Raw genomic sequence first — 13,910 nt, forward strand, 5'->3', positions numbered from 1 at the left:
CAGTAGGCCAGCCAAAGGATACCATTTCAGCTATGGATCGTACGTGTTGTGTTGTCGGTTGCAACGTTAGATCACACGATCGTGAAGGCAAGAAGCTGGATAACGGGCTCTCTTTTCATCGTTTTCCATCCTGGAGGCAACGTGAGGGATCCCATGTATCCGATATTACTAAACAAAGACGTCAGGCTTGGATTGCAGCGGTGAGACGAGCGGATATCGAGTTCTCTGCAATCCCCAGCTTTTTGTTGGTTTGCTCACGGCATTTTCTTTCCGGTGAGTTCTAAATTAATTCATATCACTCTTGAAAGGCTTTTAGTGTGATTTTCAACGTGCTGAGGTCATAGATAATGAGATAAAACATGCTAATGTGTGATGCTGCAGAACCACATCATGTCGACTGAGTAGCTTATGATTTGGCATTATTGCAGGCAAACCAGCATATGAAATGGATGTAACAAATCCAGACTGGGCACCAACACTGCACATGGGGCATGACGACATACCTGTATCAGACTCGGACCGGCACTCAAGGCGTACGCAACGGAAGCGAAAAAGAGCACCCATCCGAGGTAAACAACCCCCCCCCCCTCTAAAAACATACTAAATTGCTATCACTGTACACTAATCCGCACATAACTTCCAGATGAATCACACACCTGTCATTGGAATATTGGTGTACATTTACCTTATGTCTAATTTTATCTTACAGGCTTTCGTTATGCAGCTGCAGAGTCTGAAGGTGTGCCCCGTGCAGAAGTGATTGATGAAGATCTGACAGAAGACCAACAGCAAAATCACAATGTCATGGAGGCAGTGGACAGCAGTTGTGTTGGACAAGTGGAGGTTGAGGTACCAGCTGCAAATGTGGATATACTGAAGAAATGTAAACCTTTTAAAATGATGACAGATTACAAACTCTCAGCTGTGTCTGTAATCAAACCTCTGTAACTTTGCTTCACTTCAGCAGCATCAGCTCATGTTCACATGTTGATTCATGGTTTGCTTCAGTTTTTGATGGACTGCAGAATATTTTGAAGGTTATCTGCTATAAAAAGCCAGAACAGGAAAATCTGCTTCATGTGTTTCTGTTTGATCCTCAGTGACTTTGACACAAAGGCCTCTGCTGTGATGATCACACCTCTGATCAAGTCTCACAGTGTCAGCTTTGTTTTTATACATATGGATATGTGCTGATAAATGATCAGAGTTATAATATTTCCCACTGTCTGCTGTGTGCCGTGACCTTTGACCTGCTAAAGACAGTCAGCTGTGGATTATTCATTGTTGTGTCTGATACTTAGAACTGTGAGGAAGAACACTACACAGTTAATCAGGGTCCCCTCTCTCTGAATCAGGGAAGGTGGGCAGGCCGCGTGTGGGCCGCGGGCCATACGTTGAGTCTCACTGTTTGAAATGTGAACATTGTTCTGCTGCAGTCAATGGACTAAACCAGAGAAGAAGAAAACAGACTTTACCATGAAGATCCTCAGTGTGGATCAGTATAATATCAGCCTGATGTCTGCAGTTTAGTGTCAGCACAACTTTCACATCATATTCATCTCAGCACAACTAAAACATGCTGACTGACCTCAGAGTTTCAAGTCCACATCCTGGACTCTCCAGGAAACCACACAGATGCTTCACTCCTGAATCCTGCAGCTTGTAGTTGTCACTCAGGTCCAGCTGTCTCAGATGGGAGGGGTTGGACTTCAGCGCTGCTGCCAGATAATCACAGCTGATCTTTGACAAACCACAGTCCCTCAATCTGTATAAAGAATGAAAGATGTAAGTTTATTAGACAAAGTGTGAGCTTGAAATCATTCAGTGTTTCATCATCTGTTCAGAGCTGAAGAAGGTTCAGAATGTAGAAGTTTAGAAAATGGAAACTCCAAACAGCTGAAGCCAACAGGAAGCAGCTTCAAACAAACACAACAAGAGAAAAAACTCTGAATGTTTCACATTAAAGTCGTACATTTCTCATAAAAACAGGACAAAGACTTGAAAAAGTCGTGTTTTTCCTTCCAGGAACCACAAGGCTTCACTTTTAAAGGTGAAGTGTGAAAGAAATGGACATATTTGAAGTCCAACACCTTTTTCCAGTCACATTATTAAAGCAGACAAACTACAAGCTCATTTTCATTCCAACAAGTCATCTTCTGACCTGGACTAACAACACTGGTCTCTATGTGCAGCTGGCTGTGAGACCAGTGCTCAGGGAGCGTCTACAAAGTGCAACACTGAAAGAACATCACACACTAGCTTTGTCCCAAAACATCGGCTGCATCCTTCGGAGGACCCGGTATTCGCGGTCTACGTGGGCCGGGTCCTTCAAAGACCGAAAAGGCTGGAAGTGCGAGGCTGTGAAATGGGACGGTCTAGCCTTCAGATTTGCGTCACCGCTGTCTTTGTGGAGTTTAATAAACTCGGCCGTCTGCTCCTTGCTATCTAAAATATAACAGGACACTGGCGTAAACTCTCGACCGTCTCACACTTCTGTTTAATCAGTTTCCTGTTTAACGTTTATTCAGCTGTGTGAAAATCCCGGAGGAACTTTGATCTCAGCCAAACCGATTTACTCCGGAACAAATAAAACACAGAAAAAAGGCAAACAATTACATTTTTAAGTTCTCCGAGTGACTTATATATCGTGTTTCACCTGAGTAGTGTGATCAGGAGATATTTTATTTTGTATTCTTATAATCAGTTATCATTGGTTAATCATTTACCATTGTTGAATCAGTGGACAGAATAATCTTTTAATTACATCTGTGTTACTCTGAGCAAATATTAATGCACACTGACTGTCTATTGAGGTTCTGTATCATTCTTGTTATCTGCTTAAGTTGTTGCACTTTAGTGCAGTCACACCGCTCAGACCCACCAGTCCTGTTGGACCCAGGCCCGTCTGCGTTCAGTTCTGCACGTACGCCGGCCTGTAACCACATGCACGCACTTATATAACACATGCACGTTTACACTCACACTTAGTAATAATAGGAGGGTCGTCTGAGGATAGTCTCTCTGAAAGCTACACTATCACAAAATGCACAATGTATTACACACTTGTTTTTCTCTAAAGTAGCATATGATGTCCATATAAGGAGAACTTTTTGAGTGCGAGGAACTGTTATCATTGCCAGTAAGGTCTAACTGTGTGACGTCATAATGACTATAAAGCTTTCTGTCTTTGTGCAAACGAAGAAGAAGTCCGGCTCTTCCCACACTGTAATGTGTGTTTTAATAAATGATCTGTGCTGACCCAAACTATATCCCAGTCGTAGTCTCTTCCTCAAAATCCGGACCATGACAGTAGCGAAAGAGCAGGGGTCTGAAAACGATGAAGCCGGGCGTCCGCTGCTCTCGCCGGCTGGAGTGACCATTGAACCCCCCGGCTTGCTAGCGAGCGGGTGGGTAACAGACGTCTCCGAAAACGTCTGCACACTTTTGCAAATATGTGATGTCTTGATAAACCAAGCAGATATTTGAAGTTTACACAGCTACTTTCTCGCCTGAAAATATGTTAAAAGTTTATTTTGTGACCCAGAAAGATTAATAAGAGTAATTTGAAAACTTAGTAGCTGCCGCCATTGTTGGCAGCTGAAATTTGGCTGGGCTATGAATTCTGGGATATGGTGGGCCACGAAGGACACACCCGACGAATCCTTCAAATTCGGGGAAATGAAGGACGCATTTGTCGGGCACATTTGAAGGAGTCGACAAATACGGACAGCCTTCATCGCCTGGCTGTGACGTAATCGGCCTTCAAATGCAGCCTCTGGAGGATGCAGCCGACGTTTTGGGACACAGCTACTAATTTGCTTCCATCATCCAACCTGAAGAGGAAACAGAGACGCCTCCCCTTCAAAGTAAAAGCTGCTCCTTTTGGACACAGTATCAAAGAAAGTCTACAGTATAACATAGAAAAGACAGAACAAAGTTTTGGTTGTTTTTAAATTGTGCAGAAATGAAACTACACTAAGCTCAATTATGTGACAGACATTTCATCCCATGTCAGTTTGGCCTCATCCTGGGCCGGATTATCCAGCACACACTCTGACCACAGGTCCATGTTGAGCAGGATGAGCTGCTGGCTAATCTGGAGGCTGTAGCAGCAGCTCACAGTCACAGTGGGTTTCCACTCATGAAAAAGCTCTGGCTGCTTCATTTCTCATCTCATATCAGAGACTTTAAAGCTTCACTGAAGCTGTACTGTGATGCTTCCATATTCCAGTGAGGCCTCCATAATGATTTCAGCTGTTCTGTACACACACTGTGTGCCCTGTATGGCTCAAAGTCTCTGCAGCCTGTTTTTATCTGCTATCATCAGATCTTCATCATCCTCATTCACATCCCTCACACACTCTACAGCCTCATCAGCACCGACTTCATCTTCACTGACTGATGGAGCACAACATGAACCTGTGGAGGCTGAAACACTGTCCTGTCAAACATCTCCCCGTCACCACTCCACTTCTGTCAGCCTTTAAATGAACCCTGCTCAAGTCTGTCACTTCTGTTTGGAGCCAAACGAGGTTAAAGATTACGCCACTACATTCTTGTCTAGAAAATATTAAAGTGTATTTGGTGACACACAAAAAAGGGTAAAAGTATAGTTTGGGTCCACACATGTCCAAACCCTGGTGTGTAGGCCTACTTAGTATTGAGAAAAGCCCACTAAAAGAACGCCCACCAGACCAAAGCAATGGTTTTGACTTGATCAGCATTAACCCCGCCCCCTGACTTTGATGGGTGAAGCTGACAAATAAAATGTATTTATGAACAGCGATGCAGGGCCAGGAGTAGCAACGTGAATTAAATAAATACATCATTAAATAATTCATTAAATGTGTCAGTAAAATAATTAAAATAGAAAACAAACCAACAAAATATGTAATTAACTAATTTGAATTGTACATAAATACTTAATGAATTATTTTAAATTAAATTAACCGATAATTCATTGTGATTTTGTTTTGTGTTTTGATGAGCTAATAATCAGCTCTCTTTTTCTCATTGTTGTTCTAAGCCGCTTATCCAAAGGTAAGGCACTACCTGTTGAATTATTTCCAAAGTGTGCCAAATTGGACATTACAAATTAAAGTCTACTCACTGAAATTACTGGGGAATGTCTGCTTTGATTTTGATGAGAATCTCATGACAGTACTGAGGATTTAATGCAGTTGGACTGCTAAAAATGATTGAATGCGGTTGGACCGCTAAAGGATTTAATACGGTTGGACCGTGGAAAGCAGTTGGACTGCTGAGTGATTTTAGTATATTAGGGAATTTGGTTATTGTTTGGGGTGGAGCCCGTATTGGTTATAAGGTTGGACCTGCTTCAGTCTTACACTTTTTTGGCTGTTTTACTGTTGTTCCAAAGTATTATAAATTATTCAAGAACGTCAGTTGGACTGATAGGAAGCACAGTGCTCAGAGGTAACGCTTGCCAATGCCAAGGACGCTTAGGCATTGTCCTCGAAGAGGGATAGTCAGTTGGTCACTGTGGAGCTTGGGGCACTCCAGAATAACTAGGAGTTAGAGTCTCCTTACCGTTTGGAACGGTAGTCTGCGCTTTTTTGGCCAGCAGAAGTTGGACTTCGGGCGTGTAACTTTAACTTAAAACTTCGGGGTAAGCCTTGGCTGTGAAATGCCAAAAATAGAGCTTCAGGCAAAGTTTGGGTTGGTTGATGCTTTTAAATTGAGTTAGGGATTTTAGAGATGAGGCCAGAAACTGTTGGACAGATACTGGTTAATTGATCACAAAAAAGTTGGACTTTATCGGTTGGACCGTTAACTCAAATTTGTCGAAATTGTTTAGGCGCTAAAGCTGACAGATGTGACAGTGGTTGTAAATATAAGACGTCTTTGTAATATAAAATAAGAGATCTCTGTGTGAAAGGAGTCTGAGGCAGTGCTGGAGCTATTTTTAGACTGTGTGTGTGTGAGTGTGAAAATGCAAATTAGTCAGCAGTGAACTGTTTAAACCACAGTTGGTTTTACAAATACTGCTGCAAACATTGTTGAGTGTGTGTTTAAGACGCCATTTATGTTCATTAGAGGGCTATAAATAAAGTTTTGAGTTGCCGTAGTGAATGTATAGTAATTGACTGAGTTTTGATATATAAATATAGTGAGTGCACTGTATATATTTAAGACTAACATATTACTTTTAGGAGTAACCTCTCATCAGCAATAAATGCTGGTGTGTTTTATTTTTTCTATTCTATGTGTGTGCTGTGAGAATTAATAGAGGTTTCAATGGTTTTCTTTGACTTGCTCTTTCTGATTATGAAAGGCATGTCTGAAATACTCTTAGGAAAGCGTGTTGTGAGTATATTCCTCAACTCTTGTCACAGTTTAAGTGTGTGAATGCTGTGAGTAGCAGGCTTTGAGTGATTGGGTGTGATTTGTACAAAATAATAAATAATAATAACACTATGAAAGTTGATAGTAGAGTGAGTGCAGAAGTGGAAGTGTGAGAGAAAAGGCGGTGTGTGTGTGAGACGATCTGACAAACGCAAAGAATTTAGTATATTTAGAAGTGTGTGCGTGAAATAAGGGTGAATTGTTTTAGATCAAGACTTAGTAAAACAAGAGTTTTATTAGCCTGTAAAAAAAACAAAACAGGAGAGATAGAAACAGAAAATATGGTTCTGAGCAGCTGCAAGGTTGACAGGAAATGGTGTGTGTGACAGGAACTTTGCATGCCCATAAAAGGAACTGACTGTGACAAGTGAGCACACAGAGAGAGAAACATACGAGTTAAACTCCAGGCAGATGAAGCAAATGGAGGTTTTAAGAAAAGAAATGAAAAGGATATTAATTGTATGCTTTAGTGTGTCAATACAGGTGGACTTCTTTCAACCTAGAATCTTGAGTACAAAACCATTGATTAACAGAATTGGGAGGAAAACAGGCCAGATTTTGGCTTAAAATTTTACAGCTTGACCTCCCACTTGTCCCGATCCTGAGAAGAAGCTCATAGGACAGTTAATCTCCTGATGAAGACCGACAGAACATCGTGGACTTCAAGAATTAACAGCAGGCAAAAGACAGTGCAACTGAAACTACACTGACGATACCAGCAGCAGCATGGAAGAAAAGCACGTGATGGAAAATGCACGGTGAACTGCAGGCTGGTAAGAACAGTGTGACATAACTGTTTAAAGACACTGAATGGGATATTTTGCCAGGCTGGGATTTAATCTAAAAGGAAAATACTGAAAAGAGCAACGGAGAAGAAACAGAGAAGAAACAGACTGTGTTTGCTGGGGATCACAAGACAACAAAGGACACTAAGAGAAGGGCACAGGGGCCAGTGGGAAGGTGAAGCCCAGACGAGTTCGACTGCGAGAATAGAGGGTACAATTGGGTTGAAATTGAAGCCGGAACTCAGGATGGTTTAGGGATGTCCACGTCACAAACAAAGAGGTAAACAAAAAGAAGGTAAAATAAAGAGAGAAAATAACTGACAATTACATTAATGAATAGAAGACACACATACAGATATTACATAGATTTATTTTTAAGATAAAGGGGAGAGCTTATACGTAGAAATGACTTTTTATACATATTGCATTTTGTGCCTTTAAGGGAGTTGTGGCTCAATTCGTCTCTTGAGGGTCACGAGCCTTTGGCTAGCGCTATGATTAGCCAATCTACTGTGAGGATGATATGAGTTATTGAAGGATTGCACACGCTTACAGACACAGAGTCCATAAACACACATGACAGTATTGATTCCAGGCAAAAGGCCTCAAATTAATTTAGCGTTTAACTGAACTTGAGCTGGCCCTGTAACAAGTGACAGAAAAGAGGAACTGAATAGGAGTTTCTTGCTTTAGAGAAGGACCAAAGGAAGGAAAGCATATATTTTGGTTAAGTCTGATAAACTAGAATGAGAAGGTATTGTTACATCAAAGGAGCAAGATGAAATAAAAAGGCTGTACCAAAAACAGGTTATAACATAGGAAATGTGAGTTTTAAAATGAAGTTAGTGTTAACACACAGGAGTTGTTTCAAGGCAGCGTTTAGCTGTGATAAAATGTATGCAGGAGTAATTGCTTATATGTTTAAACTTAATTGATTAAAGTGGTTGTTTTTTTGGATCTTTTAGTAGAATAGGCGCTTATAATGATTTTCTTGTGAAAGGAGATTCTAGGTCAGAGTGGAGGCCTTGCAGCAGCGAGACTTCTGTGTACAGGATGTTGATGATTAGATAAGGCAAGCGACAGGAAACGCATGCAGGGACGTGAAAGCAGCGTTTTAAGAGTTTTAAAATGATGAGTAACGTTGAAGAATATATATAAATACAAGTCAATAAGTCAAGAAGATAATTAGGATCAGGCTTTTGATTAAAGAGTCCCAAAGATGATAAGTTAGGGAGGTGCAGGAAAAGGTGTTTTGTTTGCTTTACAGAAGATCTCGGCGACCACAGGGGGGTGAGGATCCTGGAGGCCCGAGGCATGATGGACCACAAGAGAGGGACGCAGAAAAAACCTAATCTTACGCATGGAGTGTTCTCGAGGGGGAGCTGGTGTTTATTACTGGACCACTTAGATGACATGAGGTTGTCTGATTTGCTGAGCCAGAGGACGGCTAGAGAGGGTCAGAGCGGGAGTGGTGACCCCGATGTCCACGATGCCATGGATGGACATGGAAGCAGCTGAGTGGGCCGAGGAGTGACCCAACACAATGTATTGTGACCTCTGGTGTTCCAGAGGTCGAGAGAGGGAGTATTGAGATTGGAGAGATATTTTGCTGCTATTGTTAAAGGCTCATGTTCTCACTTAGATCATCGATTTCTACTTACATTTCTTTCTGGGAAAAATGGGGATTACTTTGGAAACAGGAAGTATTTTCCCCAATAAGCAGCCCTGGATTAGTAAATCACTCCAACATGTTCTCAGGCAGAAGAAGCTGTCTTGTTATGAGGGAGAGAAGAAAAAGATTGAGGCACAGAAACTTGTTGAAAGAGAGATAAAGCAGCTAAAATCAGGTGTAAAAGTAAAGCAGAGGATGAGCTGAATAAAGGACACTCAAGGCTGGCTTGGAAAGGAATGAAGTCCATGGTGGGGATGCAGAACAAGGAGCAAAGATGAATGTGATGCTGAATCAGCAGAAGACTTGGACTCATTTGATTCCAGCTTTGATATCATTGATTTCAATGAAGAGATTTGTGATTGTAGCAAAGGGCTGGTAGCTCTGAGAGTCCCACTGATGAGGTGTTTGTGTGGAAATCTCTTAGTGGGAGCAAAGAGAGAAAAAGCCCTGGTCCTGATGCTGTGGGAGGGAAATGATTGAAGTGTGCTGTGAGGAACTGACTGGGAGGTTTTCACACATTTTCCAGTCCTCCTTGGAACAACAGGAAGTTCCCAGCATATGGAAACAAAGGTTAAGTGTCCTATGGCACTCAGTGATGATGGTGCTGTGGCCCCACCACCTCCACCTCTTTGTAAAGGAACTAACTGTAATCTGAAGCTTCAAATGGGACTAAGACTTCCTCCACTAGGTGGCAGTGTCTGATGAGAAAGTGTTAGTGGAGCTGGCCTGGAGTCAGAAACAGGAAGATGCAGGATTTGGGCTGAAATGGGGAAAAGTGGTTGGCACTAGTGCCTTAAAGCAAGAAGGTTGTAGGTTGAAGCTTGTTGGCCTTTCTGTGGAGGTTGGATGTTCTCCCACAGTCCAATGAAATGCTGCTTAGGTTCATTGGTGCTTCTAAATTGGCTGTAGGTGTGGATGTGAGAGAGTGCTTCTCTGTCTCTCTCTGTTGGCCCTGTGATGGACTGCTCACCTGTGCAGGTGGACCACGCCTCTTGCCCTATGACAGCTAGGGCACAGGCTGCAGCCCTGTGAGCCTAAGCTGAATAAACAGTTAGCAAAAATGATCCATAGATGGCCTGAAATCCCCCAGTTAGCAGTTTGGTAGATAGCTATGACATGCTAATCCCATCCAGCAGCTGTATTCTACCTGTAAGCTGATCCCTGCTGAGCCAAAGCACTTTTTCATATACAAATTACAACCTTTAATAGAAACCTATTGGTCAGCATCTTATTAGCCTGCTGTTAGCTTCATTCCACAGAAAACTGAGAGAAACTAACAGAGTTGATAAAGAATAAAGAGAAATGTGCTGATTTAAAGCCTTTGAAGTGCTTCAGATGATCTCTGTCCACTTCTGTCCACTCATTCATTCATGTAAGCTTTCTAATGCAGCTTTGATCTTCACAGTCTGCTTCATGAAACTCATTCTAACCCTGAATGTCAGAGTGTTCCTCCTTCTCTTTCCCATCATTCATGCTGGCAGTGGAGGAGATTTGGATGTTGGACTGTGTTTTGGATGATGTGTGTATGTTTGTGTTGGACTGCTGTCTGTAAAGCAAACGCACATTTTGCTTTGGATTTCAGTGTCAGACAGACTTTAAGGTGGAATGAAGAGTTGGAGAGTTTCACAGTGAATTATCCAGTGGAGGATTTTTCTTCTTCTTTGAAGGTTTGAAATGTGAACATTGTTCTGCTGCAGTCAATGGACTAAACCAGAGAAGAAGAAAACAGACTTTACCATGAAGATCCTCAGTGTGGATCAGTATAATATCAGCCTGATGTCTGCAGTTTAGTGTCAGCACAACTTTCACATCATATTCATCTCAGCACAACTAAAACATGCTGACTGACCTCAGAGTTTCAAGTCCACATCCTGGACTCTCCAGGAAACCACACAGATGCTTCACTCCTGTATCCTGCAGCTTGTTGTTGGAGCTCAGCTCCAGCTCTCTCAGATGGGAGGGGTTGGACTTCAGTGCTGCTGCCAGATAATCACAGCTGATCCCTGACAAACCACAGCCAATCAATCTGTATAAAGAATGAAAGATGTAAGTTTATTAGACAAAGTGTGAGCTTGAAATCATTCAGTGTTTCATCATCTGTTCAGAGCTGAAGAAGGTTCAGAATTTAGAAGTTTAGAAAATGGAAACTCCAAACAGCTGACAGAGTTCATACGCCTTTGTCAGGGTCAAATTCAAGCAAGACCATGTGAAAATTAAAACACATCATCCTAGGTGAACTTAAACACCTTTGTTCCCCTTTTGTTAAGACATAGAAAAGTACACCACACAAAAATACTGCAAAAGGAAACGGTCGCCTTATATACATAGTGTATAAACTCAAAATGCACATTTCACTTCAAATTAAGATTAAGGCTTTGAACAGATCACATAGTTCAGTTCAACATATAAGACTTTAAGAATGCACAAGCATCTACTTAAAATCTATTTAATTTATCATCCATGATATTATTTTGTACAATTCCAATGTATTTTGTTCATCTCCCTTAAATAAACAGGCAGTCTTAAAGTATGAAATATTCATATACAAACACATATAAATGTGTGTACTGTCTCAGTGGCTGATAGTACCCCACAGGCCTCAGTGTGAGCTTGAAGACATTTATAATGTTTAAGTAGTTTAATGTGCAGGTGCTGACGATAAACACATTTTGAATGAAAGCCGGGGAACTTTGGTAGCACAGAAACAAGTGGCTATTCTTTGTGACTATATGGATCACTCACAATACCATTATTTCACACAAAGGCACCAAATTAATACTCAAAAAAGCTGCAGCAATACACACAAATATAAACAGTACTTGGTGACAACTTTGCTTTTAGCCTTTAACCCTTCTTGACTACTTTTGATGTGGCCTCTATATTTTACCTTTAAAAACAGTTTATCTTGCCAATCTGTTATTTTCTCATTTTGACCAACTGTATCAGCACAATTTATCTAAATTCAGACAAAATTTAAAATACAAGTAGAAAGTGATATTTTGACTGTAAAAACCACACACATGTTTAACGAATCATCTTCATAACTTGAAATGCAAATAGAGATTGTACATTTTTAAAAATACGCACACATTTTGCAAACAACAAAGTTATATGGTACTATTTACCAAAAAATGCAGCCAAGGCTCAGACGTTTTTCATATAATCATTTCAAACTATTTACAGAACAATCAGGTGTCAAACAATAGTTTGTGTCACTCTAACACATATGAGAACAGCACAGGGATAAACCTGCAGGTCTGACAGCAGGTGTGTCACTCAGCGTTTACACTGCAATCTGCCTTTGTTGGCTTTAAGGCAGCAACTGTGACGATCACTAGTAGAACTGACACACAAAACAAAACAACAGCTACACACTAAATACACAAGACAACAAACTAACTTGAGACCAAACACGGTAAACGTCACAAATCTCTCACGTATCAAAACTCTCTCTCTCTTTCGCTCACTCGCTCTCTCTTGCCGGTCACTCCTAAAACTTCCCCCTTTTGCTAAACAACCAAATGTCATGTTTCCATATCATTTTTGATTGGTCGACATGGTACATTTTCCCACCTACAGGGCTTTGGAGCGTGATGTCACGGGAGATGGGCCACGCCCCCTTCCGCCATGACAGTAGGCCAGCCAAAGGATACCATTTCAGCTATGGATCGTACGTGTTGTGTTGTCGGTTGCAACGTTAGATCACACGATCGTGAAGGCAAGAAGCTGGATAACGGGCTCTCTTTTCATCGTTTTCCATCCTGGAGGCAACGTGAGGGATCCCATGTATCCGATATTACTAAACAAAGACGTCAGGCTTGGATTGCAGCGGTGAGACGAGCGGATATCGAGTTCTCTGCAATCCCCAGCTTTTTGTTGGTTTGCTCACGGCATTTTCTTTCCGGTGAGTTCTAAATTAATTCATATCACTCTTGAAAGGCTTTTAGTGTTATTTTCAACGTGCTGAGGTCATAGATAATGAGATAAAACATGCTAATGTGTGATGCTGCAGAACCACATCATGTCGACTGAGTAGCTTATGATTTGGCATTATTGCAGGCAAACCAGCATATGAAATGGATGTAACAAATCCAGACTGGGCACCAACACTGCACATGGGGCATGACGACATACCTGTATCAGACTCGGACCGGCACTCAAGGCGTATGCAACGGAAGCGAAAAAGAGCACCCATCGGAGGTAAACAACCCCCCCCCCTCTAAAAACATACTAAATTGCTATCACTGTACACTAATCCGCACATAACTTCCAGATGAATCACACACCTGTCATTGGAATATTGGTGTACATTTACCTTATGTCTAATTTTATCTTACAGGCTTTCGTTATGCAGCTGCAGAGTCTGAAGGTGTGCCCCGTGCAGAAGTGATTGATGAAGATCTGACAGAAGACCAACAGCAAAATCACAATGTCATGGAGGCAGTGGACAGCAGTTGTGTTGGACAAGTGGAGGTTGAGGTACCAGCTGCAAATGTGGATATACTGAAGAAATGTAAACCTTTTAAAATGATGACAGATTACAAACTCTCAGCTGTGTCTGTAATCAAACCTCTGTAACTTTGCTTCAAACACAACAAGAGAAAAAACTCTGAATGTTTCACATTAAAGTCGTACATTTCTGACAAAGCTCAATTATGTGACAGACATTTCATCCCATGTCAGTTTGGCCTCATCCTGGGCCGGATTATCCAGCACACACTCTGACCACAGGCCCAGGGGCCACGCACAGCTGGGCTCCATCCAAGAGACAGCAAACAAACCAACACAATAATAAAAAGCACCATGTGATCTTCTTACATCTTCAAGACAAACATAGTAAAAACATGAGCATATTTGATTCCTGATAAAATGATGTGACAGGTAGAACAGAGTAAAGTGGTGGTGTTACTGTTAAGTCTAATTGTTGAATGTTGCCATTGTGTTTCTTAAATTTGTACAGTCTTAGTTTAAGCAGTAGGATCAAAGCCATTCCTTTGATCCTGACCACCTCTCCAACCACTCTGTGCTGGGGGAGGTTTTATTGTAGATACATCCTATCTGAAAGATCTGTTTCTTTTGATGTAAGC

The 13,910-nt window shown here is 41.5% G+C and overlaps 1 protein-coding gene across 1 annotated transcript in view; it reads right to left on the minus strand.

Moving 5' to 3' along the window:
* Nucleotides 1-13,910, minus strand: part of LOC146577711 (NACHT, LRR and PYD domains-containing protein 12-like) — a 179,747-nt gene that overhangs the window by 149,147 nt on the left and 16,690 nt on the right. The window contains exons 6-7 of the mRNA XM_085267701.1: nt 10,673-10,849; nt 1,589-1,765 (exon numbers count right to left, since the gene is read on the minus strand). Coding sequence (XP_085123827.1) covers nt 1,589-1,765; nt 10,673-10,849 — 354 coding nt within the window. The remainder of the gene's footprint in view (nt 1-1,588; nt 1,766-10,672; nt 10,850-13,910) is intronic.

The sequence above is a fragment of the Mchenga conophoros genome, linkage group LG3, assembly GCF_057382185.1.
Source record: "Mchenga conophoros isolate Kocher_MC1m ecotype Shallow Benthic linkage group LG3, M_conophoros_male_GT1.1, whole genome shotgun sequence".
Classification (NCBI taxonomy): Eukaryota; Metazoa; Chordata; class Actinopteri; order Cichliformes; family Cichlidae; genus Mchenga; species Mchenga conophoros.